Source organism: Pantherophis guttatus, chromosome 4 (assembly GCF_059756535.1).
Source record: "Pantherophis guttatus breed Tessera chromosome 4, ASM5975653v1, whole genome shotgun sequence".
In the NCBI taxonomy this organism is placed as follows: domain Eukaryota; kingdom Metazoa; phylum Chordata; class Lepidosauria; order Squamata; family Colubridae; genus Pantherophis; species Pantherophis guttatus.
Genome location: NC_142066.1, coordinates 5,453,439 through 5,473,986, shown reverse-complemented (window position 1 = coordinate 5,473,986; position 20,548 = coordinate 5,453,439). Strand labels below are relative to the sequence as shown.

The following is a 20,548-nucleotide window of genomic DNA, read 5'->3' as shown; positions in this document are numbered from 1 at the left end:
CCAGCCGACATTGCTTGGCCGACGGCACCCTGAGGAGGCCCTCTCTGTGCCAGCGTACTGGCCGGTGGGAGGTAATCGGTAGCAGCAGGCGGTCTCGCAGGTATTCCGGCCCTATGCCATGGAGCGCTTTAAAGGTGAGAAAGGAATGATTTCCTTTCATCACACATGTAAACTATTTTAGTAATTGGTCACCTCTTAACCTATAGAAAAACAATGGCTCAATTTTGTTTGTAAGTCAAGAACTATCTGCGTCTAAGGTGGATTAGCTGTCTGTCTTTTTTTTTTTTTTGAAATTTTGTTTATTTAAAGATACAAACAAATCAGAACAAGTAAAAACCAGACATACAAAACGTATACACAGAGAAAAAGAAATCAGGTATAATCTTATCAAAGTTATCGCAACTGTAGTCTGTTATATAATTCTCATTTGTATGTTTGACTCCTCTCTCATTGGGTCGGTTGTGTTGTGTTTAAACTTTTTTAAGTCCCTCTTGGCCGATAAATAGTTTGTGTTTCTATATCTATCTTGGGTTACACTGGCCACCTCCTAGTCCTGTTTTTTCCTTTTCCTGTCTTCCAACCAAGGGTACCACTTATCCCATACTAAATAGTAATCATGTTCTTCCTTATCTTGAAGTTCCTTTGTGAGTCTGTCCATTTCTGCACATTCCATGATCTTACTAATTACTTTCTCCTCGCTTGATATGTCATTACTCTTCCAATTTTGTGCAAAAATTATGCGTGCTGCCGTTGTTATGTGAATTATTAGGTATTTTATTTCCTTTTCATATTGTCCAGATATAAAGCCTAGTAGGAAGGTTTCTGGCTTCATTTCTATTCTATGCTGTGTAATTTGTTCTATTTGTGTTTTGATCATTCGCCAGTATTGTTTTGCCTTTGGGCAGGTCCACCATGTATGATAGTAGGTTCCTTTGTGTAGCTTACATTTCCGCAACTGCTGTCTGTCTTAAGGAACTTCAAAAAGTTCTGCCCATCGGGCTGTTTCCCCCCACCCCTCACATAAATACGAATAAGGAAACAACTCCTGTTGAATTCCTACTTGATAAAGTTACATGAAAGTTATGGGAATCTTCCTTTTTTAAAAAAGAGAGAGAGAGAGAGAAAGAAAAAGAAAAAGGAAGGAAGGAGAGGGAAAGAAAAAGAAAGAAGAAAAAGGAAAGAAAGAAAGAAAGAAAGAAAGAGAAGAAGGAAGGAGAGAGAGGAAAGATAGAAAAGAGGAAGGAAGGAGGCAAGGAAGGAGAGAGAAAAAGGAAGGAAAAGAAAGAAAGAAAGAAAGAAAGAAAGAAAGAAAGAAAGAAAGAAAGAAAGGGGGAGAGAAAGGGAGGGAGGGGGGAGAGAGAGAGAGAAAGAAAAAGGAAGGAAGGAAAGAGGAAAGAAGATAGAAAAGAGGAAGGGAGGAAGGGAGGGAAAGAAAAAGAAGAAGGAAGGAAGGAAGGAGACAAGGAAGGAGAGAGAAAAAGGAAGGAAGGAAGAGAAAGAAAGAAAGAAAGAAAGGGAGGGAGAGAGAGAGAAAGAAAAAGAAAGGAAGGAAGGAAGGAGAAAGGAAAGAAGATAGAAAGAGGAAGGAAGGAGGGAGGGAAGGAGAGAGAAAAAGGAAGGAAGGAAGAGAAAAAGAAAGAAAAAAGAGGGAGGGAGGGAGAGAGGGAGAGAGAAGGAGAAAGAAAAGGAAGGAAGGAGAGAGAGAGGAAAGAAAATAGAAAAGAGGAAGGAAGGAGAGAGAGGTAAGAAGACAGAAAAAAGGAAGGAAGAAGGCAAGGAAGGAGACAGAAAAAGGAAGGAAGGAAGGAAGGAAGGAAGGAAGGAAGGAAGGAAGGAGGGAAGGAAGTTTATATCTCACCCTCAAGTTCCACTTCAGACTTTGGGGTTGAACTTTTTAATGCAATCTTGCAAATTTGGTACGACGTCTAGGCAATAAGGATCCAGAAAATTAAATTATCTAAGGAAAGGATTGTTCAAAACACAGTACGGCTTTTTAAAATATATATATATATATTACAGCAAAATTGCTCTGCTGCGTGCGAAGGGCTTAGCTTCATTAGAACAATTAAACCCAAATTGCAGGGCTCCCAAACACAGTTTAATTTACCTCATTTCTCCCAAGGAAACTCGACAAAGTGAAAAATAAACACAGGCCAGACCAGTAAAATACACATAATTAAATTGAGGGGGGAAAAAAATGAGGGAGTCGCTTGGCTCAGCCCGTAGTTACTTAACCGACAACTGCTTTGGAAAAAAATTGCCCTTGTAATAAATGATTAAAAATCTCAGAATAGTTCTTTATTCTGCTACATCTACCGTAGCTACCATCCCACCCGGCAATGAAAGCGGTTAAATTAATAAAGGAAGGATAATCTACACAGGTTGCTTCAGGCAGGATAAAGGCAGAGGGGGTTAAAAAACGAGGAATAACCAGACGACTATTAATTATAATTTAATTTTACTTGGGCTGTTTTGTCTGAAAACACCGCTCGATCAAATCATCGCAAGTCCAAATTCTTCCCTCGCCATCATTTTTTAAAAATAATAATAATAAAGGACCCCGTAGAAATAGGACTGCACGGATTGGATGCTCGCTTCTTTCTTTTTTTTTTCTACCAGAAGATTCGTACGAAAGAAGATTCTACGTGGATGACGAAGAAGTGACCTTGACGTTGTACGACATCTGGGATCAGGTATGACTTTGTAACCTCTGTGTTTTAGAAGGTAAATACACCCTGAAATCTGAAAGGACCAAAGATACGAAGCTAACAGAAGTCTCCAAAGTGGCTTTTTCAAAAAGCAACTGGACTGTTGTTTTCCTGGAGGAGGAAGAAGAAGAGGTTTCGCTTCGTATCCGAGAAGCTTCATCAGTTTCTGGCAGAATGTTGGGGGTGATAGCAGGATCATATTTCTTTGCAATCATCTGGTCATTAGTACTCTCTCTGAGAGCCGTTGAGGCCGCTTGGAGGCTTAAAATCATACAGGGAGTCCTCGATTTACAACCACCATTGAGCCCAAAATATCTGTGGGTCAAGCGAGGCGTTCTTTAAGCGAGTTTTGCCCCATTTTACCACCTTTCTTGCCACGGCTGTTAAGTGAATCACTGCAGTTGATATGTTAGTAGCCCGGTTGTTAAGTGAATCTGGCTTCCCTGTTGATTTTGCTCGTCAAAAGGTGTCAAAAGGGGATCGCGTGACCTTGGGACACAGCAACGGTCATAAGTATGAGTCAGTGGCCAAGCATATGAGTTTTGATCACAGGGTTGCTACAAAGGTGGTAAGTGAGAAAAACAGTCATAACATAAGTCACTTTTTTTCAATGCTGTTGGCACTTTGAATGAGCATTAAATGAACTGTTGTAAGCCAAGGAAATATGATCCTTCCATCGCCCCCACCATCCTGCCAGAACCAAGGAAGCTTCTTGGATGAGAAGCGAAACGTCTTCAAAGAAAAAACAGAAAATCCAGTTGCCTCTTGAAAAAAGCACCTTTGAACAACCATGACTTGGATGACTGAGAATCGCCACAGACATTAATATAACCAATAAGTTTACATTCTTACACTCCAACGGTGTGTTTTTAATATTCTTACTACTGGTTCACCCCGTGAACCTTCTACGCAGGCACACGGACTTCCGTGCATGCGCTTTGCTCGCTCGCGTGCCTTCCGCGCATACGCCCCGCCTCAAAAACGTGGCTAAATAGGACGAAATAGAGCCGTGGCAGGTGGGCGGGCCCACTGCGATCTCCACTGCCGCTTCAGCCGAATCGGTACGAACCGGCTGAATACCACCTTTGTTACACCCTGATTTTATATCCTTTTTGGTGCTTTGTGGTTGATTCATCCCACATGTAAAGTCTCTGGAAAAGGTTTATTCATTGTTGTTCGAATGTCTGACGTGGATCCAAATGTTATTTTCGGGAAACGGTCCGGGTGTGAACGGAAAACGAGCGGCATTTCATTCCGAACAGAAGGTTAGAGTCTTAGTTCAATCGAACAATAGCTTTGAAACCTTCCAATTAATCATAGACTAGATAGAACGTAAAATAACAGAGTTGGAAGGGATCTTGGAGATCTTCTAGCCCAACCCGAACAGGGAGATTTGACACCAGAGGTGGGTTGCACATATTGCTACCACCGATTTGCCCCACACGCGCCTGTGCTTTGCTCTCTCTCACGCCTTCCATGTGTGCGCCCGGCCTAGGAGTGGGTTCTACTCACCTTTACTACCAGTTCGCAACGGGGCCGCGCACGCGCTCTTGCTTCACTCGCGCGCACATGCTCTTCTGCCCATGCGCAGAAGCTTCTGATGACATCGGGGTCGGAGGGCGGAGCCTCCCTCCGGTTTTACTACCAGTTCTATAGAACCGGTCTGAACCGGGGGCAACCCACCACTGGCCCGGCCTCAAAAACGTGGCTAAATAGGACGGCATAGCACCAGGGATGGTGGGATGGTGGGATGGTGGGCGGGGGTGGGGGCGGGGGCGGGGGCGGGCCCACCCACGATCGCCGCTATCGGTTCGTGTGAACCGGTGCAAACCGGCTGAATACCACCTCTGCCTTACACCATTTCAGACAAATGGCTGTCCAACCTCTTCTTTAAACGGAGGGGAAGGAAGAGGAGGAGGAGGAGGAGGAATAACAGAGTAACAGAGTTGGAAGGAACCTTGGAGGTCTTCTAGTCCAATCCCCTGCTCGAGCAGGGAGACCCTGTACCATTTCAGACAAATGGCTGTCCAGTCCCTTTTTGAAAGCCTCCAGAGATGGAGCACTCACGACTTCCGATGTCGCAATTCCAAAGAATTTGCAATTCAATGACCTAATCAACTGCAATTCAGAAGTGGCAATTCAATGACCTAATCAACTGCAATTCAGAAGTGGCAATTCAATGACCTAATCGTGTGAGGTAATTTAATTTTTTTTAAAAAAAAAATACTTGATTTATCTTTAAACAGAAGCAGGAACACATTTTAAGAGATAGCTACATTTGATGTACGCCAGGAAGTTAAATTTCGCTGTAAGATGCCGGTTTGCAACCTCGAGCGCTCTAAAAATACGTTCTGGTTTTCGTCTGCCTTCATTTGTCAAATGTCGTTTCAACTCGGTGAACGGAATTCAAATCGGAGTGTCTTGGATCAGATTTGCGTGGTTGAAGAAAAAGTGATCTAAAGGTCTTCATCGATTGCCCCCAATCAAATCGGATCACTGGCCTAATTAAAACACAATATAATACATATCCACACACACACCCAAAGCGTGCAAGAAGCAAATTTTTTTATTCTTTAGCTGCTTGAAAATGGACAATAATTAGATTTGTGTAGGATACAGGAGGGCGTTGGCAATGCTTGAAGCGACTATCCTGGGCCTGAATTTCTGATCTCCGAGTAATCCCATTAAAATTGCAGGCACTGGAATCAGGAATTCAGAGATTCTGAGAAACTCTCTGAATAGAATAGAATGGAATGGAATGGAATGGAATGGAATGGAATGGAATGGAATAGAATAGAATAGAATAGAATAGAATAGAACAGTGGCTTGGTGGGTGTGGCAGGGGAAGGATACTACAAAATCTCCATTCGCACCCCACTCCTGGGGAAAGGATACTGCAAAATCTCCATTCCCACCCCACCCCAGGGGAAGGATACTGAAAAATCCCCATTCCCTCCCCACTCCTGGGGAAAGGATACTGAAAAATCCCCATTCCCTCCCCACTCCTGGGGAAAGGATACTGCAAAATCCCCATTCCCTCCCCACTCCTGGGGAAAGGATACTGCAAAATCTCCATTCCCACCCCACTCCAGGGGAAGGATACTGCAAAATCCCCATTCCCTCCCCACTCCTGGGGGAAGGATACTGCAAAATCTCCATTCCCACCCCACTCCAGGGGGAGGATACTGCAAAAAAGAGCCTGTAGTACAGTGGACTACAGCATTGTTATTAACAACTGCTGCTTGCAATTACTGCAAGTTCAAATCTCACCAGGCTCAAGGTTGACTCAGCCTTCCATCCTTTCAAAGGTAGGTAAAATTGAGGACCCAGTTTGTGGGGGCAATAAACTGACTTTGTATAAATATACAAAAGTATGAAGGCTATTGCTTAACGCATTGTAAGCCTCCCTGAGTCTCTGGAGAAGGGCGGCATATAAATTAAAGCCAAAAAAAAAAATCCCCATTCCCTCCCCACTCCTGGGGGAAGGATATTGCAAAATCTCCATTCCCACCCAACTCTGGGGCCAGCCAGAGGTGGTACTTGCCGGTTCTCCGAACTACTCAAAATTTCCACTACCGGTTCTCCAGAACCTGTCAGAACCTGTTGGATTTCACCCCTGAATGGAATAGGAAATATGGAATAGAATATAGAAAAGAAAAAGAAAAAGAATAGAATAGAATAGAATAGAATAGAATAGAATAGAATAGAATAGAATAGAATAGAATAGAATAGAATAACAGAGTTGGAAGGGATCTTGGAGGCCTTCTAGTCCAACCCCCTGCTCAGGCAGGAAACCCTATACCCGTGATGGTGAACCTATGGCACGCGTGCCACAGCTGGCACCCATAACCATATCAGTGGGCACGCGAACTCAGCTTCCAGGGGGACTGGAAGTTGTCAAACGGGCCATTTTTGGCCTCAGAAGGGCCTCTGTAGGGGTGGGGAAGGCTGTTTTTGCCCTCCCCAGACGCCTAGAGAGGTCCTGGAGCCAGGTGAGAAAGAAAAACGGGCCTACCGGGCCATTGTGTGCCAGGAGCGGGGTGAGAATTAGAATTAGCATAGAATTATGGGTATGAGCACGCATGCGCTCGACCCCCCCTGCCCCCCCTTCCTGGCACGCGATGGCAAAAAGGTTAGCCATCACTGCCCTATACCATTTCAGACAAATGATTGTCTAATCTCTTCTTAAAAACTTCCAGTGTTGGAGAATTCTGGTGGCAAGTGGTTCCACTGGCTAATTGTTCTCACCGTCAGGAATTTTCTTCTTAGTTCTAGGTTGCTTCTCTCCTTGATTAGTTTCCATCCGTTGCTTCTTGTCCCGAGTCTAGTCTTGAGCGAGTCAAGTTACCAGCCCTTAAGAATTGATTCTGGGAAGGATTCCTGGCGAATTTTTCAGGGAGTTTGGAGTCAATGTTATTCAACGGGGATAAGAATTTGCATTTTAATTTTCAGTTGGCTTTCAGCCAGGAAGTACAATCCGTCTCTTCATTTAACCGTGAATTTAAGCGGTATTGGATTTTTTTTTTTTTTTTTTAATGATTTGTAGAAGTGCAAATTTAGTGTCCTCAGCCGAGGGAAGAGATAACAAAGAAAGCTGGATGTTTTCGGTAAATATTCAAAAACAGGAACCCAATCAAGACGCCGCAGATTTAAAATGCTCTACTTTTTGGCACAATTACGCGGATGCTAAATTAATGCAAAAAAAAAATGACCAACAATTCCAAACCATCCGAGCTGCGTTTTTTGTTTTTTAAGTTTAAACATTTCATTGGAGACATGACAGCGTTTCACCAAAATCCCTTAAATGGAGGAAAGCAGTATGCGGACGTATGCAAATGAGACATCTGCTTGGGAAAGCATGCATGCATAAATAGACTACTACAGACAGTGCACAGATATATGCAAATCGATATGCAAATGCAGCCAGGGTTCTTTCCCGATAGAATGGCAGTATTCTCTATTATGCAAATGTTTGCCGAAAAAAAAATAATAAATAATAAATGCGTACAAAGGCAGGGACTTTTAAGAGGCCGTTTTAATTCCTATTTTCTGCCTCGCCGGGCAAATGCATTTTAATTCTTCCATTGCTGCGAGCTGTGGCTTATTTGAATTTTATTGTTTGATTTTTCGTTTTTAAGGGGTGGAGGAATTTTTTTTTTTTTTAACCCTTCCAAACAGGACATCGTAATAAAATCACATAGGCCCCCTAATTTATCCACTTGCATTCCGGTAAGGTAAAGATAAAGGTTCCCCTCGCACATATGTGCTAGTCCCATGATGGCGAACCTATGGCACTGGTGCCACAGGTGGCACGTGGCGCCATATCAGTGGGCACGCGAGCATTGCCGTAGCTCAGCTCCAGCGGGCATGCGCGCACCAGCCAGCTGATTTTCGGGACTTCTGGGGCCACTGGAAGTCGGGAAATGGGCCGTTTCCGACCTCCGGGTGGGGTGGGGAAGGCTGTTTTAGCCCTCCCCAGGCTCCAAGAAAGACTCTGGAGGCTGTGGAGGCGAAAAATGGGCCTACTGGGCCCACTGTGTCATTGCGTGCCAAAAGCGGGGGGAACGTGGGGTGGGGGGTCGCGCATGTATGTGTGGGGGGTGGGGCGCATTGAATTATCGGTGTGGGCACACACGTGGGCAACCTCCCCGTCCTCCCCCCCGCTTTTGGCACGCGACAGCAAAGAGGTTAGCCATCACTGTGCTAGTCGTTCCCGACTCTAGGGGTCAGTGCTCATCTCCGTTTCAAAGCCGAAGAGCCGTCGCTGTCCGAAGACGTCTCCGTGGTCATGTGGCCGGCATGACTCCATGCCAAAGGCGCCCGGAACGCTGTTCCCTTCCCACCAAAGGTGGTCCTTATTTTTCTACTTGCATTTTTGACGTGCTTTCGAACTGCTAGGTTGGACAAGGAACGGGAACTCACCCCGTTACGCGGCGCTAGGGTTTCGAACCGCTGAACTGCCGACCTTTGGATCAACAAGCTCAGCGTCTTAGTCGCTGAGCCACCGCGTCCCACCACATTCCGGTAGTGACAGACAAAACAGCTTTTTAAATGGCATTGGACCTGGGTACCTTCGAGACCGTCTTCTGCCACCAGGAGCCTCCCACCGGCCAGTCCGCTCCCACAGAGAGGGTCTCCTCAGGGTGCCATCGGCCAAATTATGTCGGCTGGCGACACCCAGGGGGAGGGCCTTCTCTGTGGGAGCCCCTGCCCTTTGGAACGAACTGCCCCCAGAAATGCGTAAGATCTCCGATCTCCGTGTATTTCGCTGTGCCCTCAAAACCTTGTTGTTCCGCCAGGCCGGGCTATCGATGTAAAGATTTTAATTGGTTTTAAATGTGGGATTTTAAATTTGGGGGGTTTTATAATTGAGCCAATTATTTCATAATTTTAATTATTTTTTAAATTTTGTCTGCCTTTGTGCTTTTAATCAGGCTGTACACCGCCCTGAGTTCTTCGGGAGAAGGGCGGTATAGAAATAAAATAAAATAAAATAAAATAAAATAAAATAAAATAAAATAATAAAATAAAATAAAATAAAATAAAATAAAATAAAATAAAATAAAATAAAATAAAATAAAATAAAATAAAATAAAATAAAATAATAAAATAAAATAAAAAATAAAATAAAATAAAATAAAATAAAATAAAATAAAATAATAAAATAAAATAAAATAAAATAAAATAAAATAAAATAAAATAAATAAATATTTAGACCTGCGTTCCTACCATTGCTTTATGTGAGCCTGTGCACCAGCGCGAATTTTTCTCCTGTAGAAATATCATTTAGCTTTCAGCTACTTCAAACGGATGCCATTTTTAGAAAAACTTCTATCTAGTCCAAACCCCTCCTCAAGCAGGAAACCCTATCCAATTTTGGACAAACGGTTTTCCAATCTCTTCTTGAAAACTTCCAGTGTTAGAGCACCCACAACTTCTGGTGGCAAGCTGTTCCACTGGTTAATTGTTCTCACCGTCAGGAAATTTCTCTTTAGTTCTAAGTTGGCTCTTTCCTTGATTAGTTTCTATCCGTTGATTTATTTTGGCAACTGTGTTATTGTTTACAGTCAGTTTGTGCAATCTTTTTCCCTGATCCGAGTATGTGACCTACTGTTTCTTCTGCTTCTTTGCATGATCTGTTCTTTGAATCGTTGGATGATTTCCCCCTCCCCCCCTTCAAATTCTGGATTTGATCGCATTAGTCTGAATAGCTTGTTCTTGAGCAGCCAAAATCAAGCCTTCAGTTTCTTTTTTGTAATGCTCCAGTTGTAAGCCATTGCCAGGTTTTATTTTTATCCATTTTTCCCTCAATCCTTTGTAGAAATTGACCATATAATGCTTTTCCTTACTTTCTCCTTCTTTCTTCTTCTCCTCCTTCTGTTCTTCTTTCTTCTCCTCCCCCATCTTCTTCCTCTTCTCCTCCTCCTCCCCCTTCTCCTTTCTCTCCTCCTCCCCCTCCCCTTCTCATTTTTCTTTCCCTTCCTCTTCCTCCTTCTTCCTCTTCTTCTTTCTCCTCTTCTCCTCCCCTTCTCCTTTCACTTCCCCTCCTCTGCTCCCCTTCTCCTTCCCCTTCCCCTTCCTTCTTCCTCCTCCTCCTCCTATTATTATTCCTCCTCCTCTTCTTTCTCCTCTTCCTCCTCCTTCTCCTTCCCCTTCTCCTTCTCCCCTTCCTTTTCTTCTCCTCCTCCTCCCCTTCCCCTTTCTTCCCCTTCCTTTTTCTTCTCCCTCTTCTTTCTCCTCTTCCTCCTCCCCTTCTCCTTTCACTTCCTCTCCACCTGGTTTCCTTTTCCCTTCCCCTTCCCCTTCCCCCTTGTTCTTCCTTCTCCTCCTCCCTCTGCCCCTCTCTTTCTTATTTTTCTCCTCCTCCTCCTTCTCCATGACCACTCTGCAAATGCCACTTCCTTCCATCACTTACCTAGATGGATAATGATAATGAAAAGAAAACCTAACCCTTTTCCAAGTCACAAAAGAGGAACACATGACCCCAAGACTTTGCAAAGGTCATACATATGAACCAGTTGCCAAGGATCTGAATTTTGACCACGTGGCCCCGTGGGATGCTGGAACGGTCGTGTGAAAAACAGACCTTTTTTTCAGTGCCGTCGTCACTTTGAAACGTCACTAAACAGACTGTAGTAAATCGAGGACTACCTGTAATCCACAGCTTCTGTACCTTTGATATTTTCTTTCTTCACCAACCTTTCCTTGGCAGGGAGATTCCGGAGGTTGGATGCAGGAATCCTGTCTCCAGACAGGAGATGCCTTCTTGGTGGTCTTCTCGGTGACCGATCGGCGCAGCTTCACCAGAGTGCCGCCAACTCTCTTGCGCCTGCGGGCCGGGAGTCCTCGGACCGATCCCCCCATTATCCTGGTGGGGAACAAGAGTGACCTGGCCCGTTCCCGGGAAGTCTCTCGAGAAGGTGAGTTACCCGATGTTTGAGGATGAAAGTGGGAGCATGTGGTGGCCTTGAGACCTTGGAGCGTTGTGCCTGTCAGCTTGTAGAGAAAGTAGAGAAAGTTCGTCTTGATGGAGATATGCAGGAACTGTATATTTATGACCATTGCAGTGTCACGTAATCCCCTTTTGCGGCCTTCCGACGAGCAAAGTCAATGGGGAAGCCAGATTCACTCAACAAGCGTGTCACTCACTTAACAACTCCACCGATTCACTTAAGAACCTTTGCAAGGAAGGTCTTTACATGGGGCCAAACTCGGCGAACAAATGTCTCACTTAGCAGCAGAAATTTTGGGCTCAGTTGTGGTCGTAAGTCGAGGGCTCTCTGTACAGGTAATCCCCCGGGTTACGAGCCTCCCCTTAGCGAATGTTCGAAGTTACGAGATAAGCATCACCTAGTGCAGTGATGGTGAACCTTTTCAGGACCGAGTGCCCAAACAGGGACATGCCTACATGCACAAGCATGTGCGGGTGCTGGAGCACCGGAAACCCAAACACCAGCTGGCCAGCACGCGCATGCCTGTTTTTTGGCCATTTTGGGGGCCGTTTTCAGACAGCTTCCCGGGCCGTTTTCAGGCCATTTTCGGTGCTCCTGCGCCCACAAATACCAGCTGGCCAGTTTGGCAGAAACCAGAAGAACCACATATGTGCCGGAAACTAGAACAGCAGCTGGCGACGGCGGGCGTGCCCACAGAGAGGGCTCTGCGTGCCACCTCTGGCACGCATCCCATAGGTTCGCCATCACGTGAGTGAGTTTTAATTGGGCCAAATTTATATATCTTTTAATTGTTTTTTAATATTTGTCCTGCATGTTTTTTAATTCTGGCTGTACACTGCCCTGAGTCCTCAGGGAGAAGGGCGGTATAGAAATTCAAAAATAAATAAATAAATAAATAAATAAATAAATAAATAAATAAATAAATAAATAAATCATGGCCCTAGAGTTTATGAACAAGTCCTGAAACGTTCTTGGCCGCTGCAGAGTGCCGGATCAGGCCTGCCCATGCCACTGTGATGCTTTGGAAGGGCACGCCTGCCCCTCCGGAGCTCCGTTTCAGGGCTGTAAAGTTCTGGACGAGGCCTGCACACACCAAAACAAAGCTGCAGAAGGGCGTGCACAGCTGAGAGGTTGGAGAGAAGACAGCTTGCTAGATCTTCAGATAGTAAAGGTGGCGGGGGGGGAAGCAATTGTGAGGAGAATGAGGTATTTCAGTGGGTCGGGGAGGCCTTGGATGATCTTAAGCCGGTGGCCTGTTCCATCACTAGGCCCCGCCGGCCTTCCCCACTCCGAAATACCTCATGTGCATTTAACAAACCGCGCATTCGATTAGCGAATCCGTGAGCAAAAGGAGGGAGTGATTGTGTTCAAAGTACGAGATTCACTCCCACGAATCCTCGGGTTACGAATGTAATGGGAAGGCTCCATTACAGAGCCTTGGTAGTACAGTGGTCTAAAGCACCCTGTTATTAAGACCAGCTGCCTGCAATTACTGCAGGTTCGAATCTCGCCAGGCTCAAGGTTGACTCAGCCTTCACATCCTTTCTAAGGTAGGTAAATTGAGGACCCAGTTGTGGGGGCAATAAGCTGACTTTGTATAAATATACAAAAGGATGAAGGCTATTGCTTAGCGCATTGTAAGCCGCCCTGAGTCTCCGGAGAAGGGCGGCATATAAATCAAATTAAAATAAAATAAAATAAAATAAAAACTCGAGGAGTACCTATATAGCCTTTGTCCTGTGTTCGTCATCATTTCATTTTTGTAACCTTATCGTGCCTCTTTTTTGTAGCCCATCTTACACACCTCCCAGAGTGGTTGTGAGATGGCTGATGGAGATAAATCTGACAACTATTTAAACCGGATTGTTGGTTGTTTTTAGAAACCATGGGCAGAATCTTGGCTTCACGATCTTGAGGGCGGGATGGGTAAAAAAAAAATCCAACACCATCCCAGATGGTTTAACTGTTCTCCTTCCTTCTTGTCTCTTCACCCCAGAAGGCCGCAGCCTGGCGGTGATGATGAACTGCAAACACATCGAGACCTCGGCGGCCTTGCACCACAACACCGAGGAGCTCTTCGAAGGCGTTGTGCGCCAGATACGCCTCCGCCGCTGTCGACGGGAAGGCGATTCCTTGAGGAAAGAAGGCACCATCGGCCGTCGTGAAAGCCTCACCAAAAAAGCCAAGCGGTTCCTCTCGAGCTTGGTGCCTCGCAACGGACGCTTCTTCAAGCAGAGGTCCAAATCCTGCAATGACCTTTCAGTGCTATGAGCCATCCATCTTATTTCTCCGAGGAAAGACACAAATGCACCTTTGCTTCGCGCATCCCCGGGGCAGCATCCACCACCATGCTGGACATGTCCGTCGTCAAGCGTGGGGCAGGATACTCAATGGAGGCTCAACCTCTCCAATCTGCTTTGATGCCTAACTTATCAAGCTTTACTTTTCTGCACAGCACTGAATTTTGAGGAGGACATTTTGAGGAATTTTGAGGGAGACGTTTTGAGGAATTTTGAGGAGGGCTTTTTGAGGAATTTTGAGGACGACATTTTGAGAAATTTTGAGGAGGGTTTTTTGAGGAATTTTGAGGAGGACATTTTGAGGAATTTTGAGGGAGACGTTTTGAGGAATTTTGAGGAGGGCTTTTTGAGGAATTTTGAGGATGACATTTTGAGAAATTTTGAGGAGGGTTTTTTGAGGAATTTTGAGGAGGACATTTTGAGGAAATTTGTGGAGGGCTTATTGAGGAATTTTGAGGAGGACTTTTTGGGTGGGCAGTGGGAAGATCCACTGAAAGAAAGTTTAAGATTCTGCCAGAGGATTTGAAATTGAGCCGGGATGAAAGAAATTGCTCGCAACTATAAATCTCCCTCGTCACGTCAGAAAAAAAATCATTGCACCCTTGTGATGATATAACGTCTCCTGCTTTGGGGTTGGACTAGAAGACCTCCATGGTCCCTTCCAGTCCTATGATTCTATGAGAGGATTCTTAGTGGGGGCGGAAGGGTGACAAAGGCAGAACCGCCCATAATGTTCAACTTTTGGCTTTTCAATCTGTTGTAAAGGTGCCATGCGGGGCTAAATCGCTTGCTTTTAGAGACTCAGGATTTTTTCTTGATCTGCCTTCCTTCTCCTCCGTCGTCATTCGGAAACCTGCCTTCCTTTTAAAGGATTTTGTAAAAAAATTTCTCAAGGCTCCAGCTGGGAGGAGGGGAAACCCCACCACTGCCCACCTTCTGTGCGCACAAACAAACACAACATGTGCGGAATAATTTCCGCCGTTTCAGCTCTTTGTCCCATCACGGGGTTCAGAGAGCTGTTTTGTGGTGCCTCTTCACAGCCGCTCAAAATTCCGGGTTTCACACCATCGCCAACCTCACTTCGACGAGGCCTTGCTCAAAGCCATGAACTGGAACCCTTCGGGTCCATCCCCTTCAAATGGCCCATGTCAACGGCATAAACTTGTCAGCCTTCCTTTATCGGGCCGAGAACGGTTTCACCCTCAGCTGCTTTCCGAATAGAGAAAAATCAGCTCTGAATTTTCAGCTTTGAATTTCACGTCGCTCGAGAGCTTTTGACGGACAACGTCCATGAGCCAGGGTTTGAGTAGATCATCGCTGCTTCGGCGACATCTCTTTCCTCGAAGTTTGCTGCTTTTCGTTTTCATTTAAGCGATGGTTTTCTATAACGACTTCGGCAGACCAAAGTTGTCGTTTTCTAGGCTTGGCTGTTTGCAGTAACGGGGCTTTACGCAGCTCGTCGTTTTAAAGAACCTCAGAAATCATTTCCGTCCTTCTCGTTCAGATCATTATGTTGAATGGCAAAAAAAACCAAAACCAGTTTATAAATCCAGCTGTGTATTCTAGATTTCTCCTTTCAGACGGTTGCGCAGAACGCAGAGAGAGGTTTTGCTTTAATTCATGTCCTCGGATGATTTTGATGACGATGATAAAGGTCATGTTTTAATTTGATAATGCCAGACATGTCAAAAGAACCGGATATGGGAGCAATTCTTAAAGAGAACTTTTGAACCTGTAGAGAACGTTGTTTCCCGATTCTGAAAAGATCAAGATGTTAAGGAAAGATCCAGAATGGGTCCAGGAAAAGAAAATGGAGAGAGAATGTCTGACTACAGCTGATTGTGTGCCCTTATTTTCAATTAAAGCCATTTTCTACGACATCGTGCCATTCTTGAGTAAAATAGAATGAATGAGTTGGAAGGGACTTTGGAGGTCTTCTAGTCCAGCTCCCTGCTCAAGCAGAACATTGCAGATAAGAGCAGGGGTGTCAAACATAAGGCCTGCGGGCGTCGGATCTGGCCCACAGGCTGTCCTAGAAAATGTAAGGGGCCGGCCTGCATGGCTTCGGCCCAGTCTACCCAATGGAAAGAGGAAACATGCCAGCAGTTTGGGTAGTGGTGTCAAGCTGGCCAGGCCCACACAGTCAGCCGCGCCCGGTGAGTGGTGTCAAGCTGGCCACGCCTACACAGTTGGTCACACCCACCCAGTTGGCCACGCCCACATCCCCCCCAAGGTCAACCACAGCCCTGATGCGTCCCTCAATGAAATCGAGTTTGACACCCCTGGTCTAGACTCTTCTTAAAAACCTCCAGTGATAGAGCGCCCACAATTTCTGGTGGCAAGCTGTTCCACTGGTTAATTGTCCTCACTGTTAGGTAGTTTTTCCTTAATTCCAGGTTGCCTCTCTTCGATTAGTTTCCAACCGTTGTTTCTTGTCCTGCCTTCAGGTGCTTTGGAGAATAAGTTGACCCCATCTTCTTTGTGGCAGCCCCCCAAATACTGGAAGACTGCTATCATGTCACCCCTAATTCTTCTTTTCTTCAGACTAAGGTAAAAGTCCCCTCGCACATATGTGCTAGTCCTTCCCAACTCTAGGGGGCGGTGCTCATCTCCATTTCAAAGCCGAAGAGCCAGCGCTGTCCATGGTCTCCATGGTCATGTGGCTGGCATGACTCAACGCCAAAGGCGCATGGAATATTGTTTCCTTCCCACCAACGGTGGTCCCTATTTTTCTACTTGCATTTTTTACATGCTTTCGAACTGCTAGGTTGGCAGAAGCTGGGACAAGTAACGGGAGCTCACCCCGTTATGCGGAACTAGGGATTCGAACTGCTGAACTGTCAACCTTTCGATCGACAAGCTCAGTGTCTTAGCCACTGGGCCACTGCATCCCTACTTCTTCAGACCAGCCAGACACAAAACCTGCAGCCGATCTTCATACGTTTTAGTCTCCAGGCCTTTAATCATCTTAGTTGCTCTTCTCTGCACTTTTTCCAAAGTCTCAACATCTTTTTTGTGGTGACCAGGCCAGATTCTTTGACCATATTGAAGTGCCAGGCATGGCTTGTTTTTACACGAAGGGGGAGAGTAAGTGGAAAGGGTGAGGTAAGAAATAAGAGTAAGAATTACAGGGAGTCCTCGACTTACTGTATTTTTCGGACTATAAGACACACCTGACTATAAGACGCACCAAAATTTAGAAGAGGAAATCAACAAAAAAAGTTTTTGGCCTCCTCATGCCCCAATTTCGGGCCTTTTCCAGCCTTTTCTTGGCCCATTTTCAAGGCTTTTTTTCTGCCCGTTTTTGAGGCTTTTTCCGGCCCATTTTTGAGGCTTTTTTCAGCCCATTTTTGAGGCGTTTTTCAGGCTGTTTTTTCTGAAAAAAATGGCCAAAAAAAAAGTCTTGAAAATGGGCCAAAAAAGGCCTCAAAAACGGGCAGAAAAAAGCCCCGAAAATGAGCCTGAAAAAGGCCGAAAATGGGCCATGCGGAGGCAAAAAACGGTTGGCGGATGGGCGGGGCTTCAGCAATATTCGGTCTATAAGACGCACAGACATTTTCACCCCCTTTTGGGAGACAAAAAAGTGCATCGTATAATCCGAAAAATATAGTAACAAGCACAATTGAACCCAAAATTTATGCTGCTAAGCGAGACACTGGCGAAGCGAGTTGCACCCTGTTTAATGACCTTTCTTGTCATTGTTGTCACACTGCAGTTGTGAAGTTAGGAATATGGTTGTTAAGTCAATCTCGCTTCCACCTTAACTATGCTCAGTAAAAGGTCAGAAACGGTGATCACGTAACCCTGGGACTCTGTAACTGTCATAAATACAAACCAGATGTTGCCAAACATCTAAATTTTGCTGGGGATACTGCAATGGGTGTAAGTGTGAAAAATGGTCATAAGTCACTTTTTTCAGTGCTGTTGTAACTGCGGTCACTAAACAAATGGCTGTAAGTCAAGAACTACCTCTATTAACCTAAGAGGGAAGTCACATGTCTGTCCTAACTAGGAAGTCCTTGACTTACGACCATCATTGTAACGAGAATTCTAAGGCAGTGTTTAACTGAGTCGTGCCTGATTTTATGACGTTTTCTGCCACGGTTGAGAAGCGAACGACTGCCGTCGTTAAGGGAATGCACGGTCATTAAGTGAATCCAGGTCCCCCAGCTTGTGGGAAGCCAGTTGGGAAGGTTGCAAATGGTGATCCCATGACCATGGGGAATGTGACGATGGTTGTGAGTACGAAGACCAGTTGTAAGTCACTTGTTTCAGAGCGGTTGTAACTTTAAATGATTGCTAAGTGAACAGTTATAAGTTGAGAACTCTCTGTATTTCATTTTTTCCCCCAAAACAGACTCAAGAAGAAGGAACAGGGATGGCCTCCTGTTTAGGTGCCCTTTGAGGAATATCTGGAGATAAGGAGGAAGAGATTCTCTTTCTCCAGAGAACTCCAGGGAAGCCCTCTGCACGTTCTCTATCTCCCCTCCTTCAACCCTTTTGTAATTCGAATCCTCTTCCGAGAACCGAATTTAAGGCAGAAAGATGTTTGGAGGTGATAGAACCAGAGGTGGGTTTCACATATTTTTACCACCGGTTCGCCCTGTGTGCGTACCTTGTGCGCATGCGTCTGGCCTTCCATACATGCGCTTTGCTCACATGCACGGCTTCCACGTATGCACCTGGTCTCGAAAACATGGCTAAATAGGACAGCATAGCACCAGGGAGAATGGGCAGGCCTACCCGCGATCGCTACCACCGAACCAGTCCGAACCGGCTGAATACCATCATTGGATAGAACCTAAAAACAACACCCTTTGACAGGGGTATCAAACTCGATTTAATTGACGGCCGCATCAGGGTTGTGTTTGACTTCGATTGGGGGTGTGGCCAGGGTGTGTGTGGCCAGCTCAACGTCACTCATGTCAGGGGCGCCTGTGGTGGCCCGAGCGCTCTGCCAGCGAATATGGGCTCCCAAGCTCCATTTCCAACTGCAACAGACTCAGCGGTGTGTTTCACATATTACCACATATTCCGCGCACAGCAAATTACCACCAGTTTGCCGCGCGCCTTCCGTGCATGTGCCCGGCCTTCCATGCATGTGCTTTGCTCGCATATGCGCCTTCCGCATGTGCACCCGACCTCCAAAACGTGGCTAAATAGGACGGCATTACATGGGTGGGCGGGCCCTCCTGCAGTCACCGCTACCAGTTCACCCGAACCAGTCCGAACCGGCTGAATACCACCTCTGAACGGACTCCTGCAATCTCCCGTCAGTGAAAACGGAGCCCGGGAGGGCTGCACACCCTCCCGAGCTCCATTTTCACTGGCATAGGCACTGCGGGCCAGGCCTTCACTGTTTCCAGCATGGCCCCGTGGGTCAGATCTAAGCAACCTGCAGGCCGAATCTGGCCCGCGGAGCCTGGAGTTTTACACCCGTGATCTAGATGATGCTTGGAAAGCCACCAAGAGCCACAGAAGATCTCGCCCACCATCTACTAGTCATCAAGATGTCTGCAGCCCTCAAGATCTACATCAGGGGGTCCTCAAAACCCCGATCGCTGGACTGGCAACCGGGCTATGACATGCCAAAAACTCTGGGCCATGCAAACAAGCGAACCTCCATCCTGGGGATTCAGGCAGTACATGAAATCACGTCACCCCCCCAAGTCCAGGGAAAAATCTCTCTCCAAAAAAATCAGTCCCTGGTGCCCAAGAGGTTGTGGGGGAAGGGGACTCGAGAGAGATGAGAAGGTGACGACCCAGGCAGTCAAGAAGCAACCTTTTTAAGATGCAAGCCGTGTCTCCCCAGATCAGTAGCGGAGATGGGATGATGGGTGAATCTGTCATCATTCTCCCACGCCCGTTCCTGGCGAGCAGCACCTGCAACAAAGAACATCGATTCCTTCCCACACTTCTAACCCTTCAAGCTTCGCTGCTTCTTACCTCCCCGCGGTGTTTTCCTTCCCTTACCACAGGGGTGTTAAAGTCAAGGCCCACAGGTTGAATGCAGCCCATGGACTGGATGTGGCCTCCAGGGTACTTAGATCTGGCCCATGGAGCCGCCCTGGAAACAGTGAAGGACCAGCCCGCGGTGCCTCTGCCAACAAGACTGGAGCTCGCGCGGTGGTCCTTTTTGCTGCTGGAGGGTTGCAGGAGGCCGATACAGCCAAAAATGGAGCTGGGGGTGGTGCGTGGGGCCCCCCCAGCTCCATTTTTGTTGGCAGGGTGCTGGCAAAAAAACTACTAGCAAAAGTGGATCCCCCCATCCCCCCATGGGTCACCACAGGCGCCCCAAACACAAGTGATGTTGGCTGGACACGCCCACCTGGACATGCCCCCCCTGGCCCTCCTGAGGTCAAACACAATCCTGATGTGTCCCTCAATGAAACCGAGTTTGACACCCCTGCCTTACCACTTCTCAGCCCCTCTGCCTTTCATCTACTACCACGATACTCGGACAGAGAATGCGCCCCCCACCGGTGTTCGCCAAACGGCAGGACCCTAGATCTCACCCACATGATTCTTATAACGGGTAGACCTCGCTGTACGACCACGATCGAGCCCAACATTTCTGTCATTCGGCGAGACTTCCGCTAAGTGTGAATTTCGGCCCGTTTTTACGACTTGTTAAGAGAATCCCAGCAGCACGGTGGTTAAATGAATGAGGCTGGCCCGCTGACTTTACTCGTCGGAAGGTCACAAAAGGGGATCACGAGACTCCCCCCCTCCGGGACACCGCAACCGTCATAAGCATGAGCCAAGCCAAGCATCCTAATTTTGATCACGTGACCATGGGGATGCTTCAGGGGTCGTAAGCAGGGGTGGGCTGCTGGGGGTTCGCAAGGGTTCGGGAGAACCTCTAAGCTAAGATTCTGTGCAGTTTGGAGAACCCCCAAATCCCGCTCCTGGCTGGCCCCGCCCACCCCACCCCGCCCCTCCCAGGAGTCCCCACGCGGCCCATTTTGAATGCAGGTAAGTGCAGGGCGCGCACGGAGACTCGGGGAGGGTGAAAAACGGGCCTACTGGAAGTTTGGGAAGCCTGGAAACGGACGTGTTTCCAGCCTCCAGAGGGCCTCCGGAGCCT

At 46.6% G+C, this 20,548-nt stretch overlaps 1 protein-coding gene across 3 annotated transcripts in view; it reads left to right on the top strand.

The window, feature by feature from the left end:
- REM2 (RRAD and GEM like GTPase 2) overlaps positions 1 to 15,339 on the top strand; it is a 30,412-nt gene extending 15,073 nt beyond the window's left edge. The window contains exons 3-5 of one of the 3 annotated variants that reach the window (XM_087891710.1): positions 2,620 to 2,693; positions 10,921 to 11,128; positions 13,158 to 15,339. In XM_087891710.1, coding sequence (XP_087747836.1) covers positions 2,620 to 2,693; positions 10,921 to 11,128; positions 13,158 to 13,432 — 557 coding nt within the window. In that variant the 3' untranslated portion in view covers positions 13,433 to 15,339. The remainder of the gene's footprint in view (positions 1 to 2,619; positions 2,694 to 10,920; positions 11,129 to 13,157) is intronic. The other 2 variants (XM_087891709.1, XM_087891708.1) reach the window with 2 other exon arrangements.
- Positions 15,340 to 20,548: the final 5,209 nt, after the last annotated feature.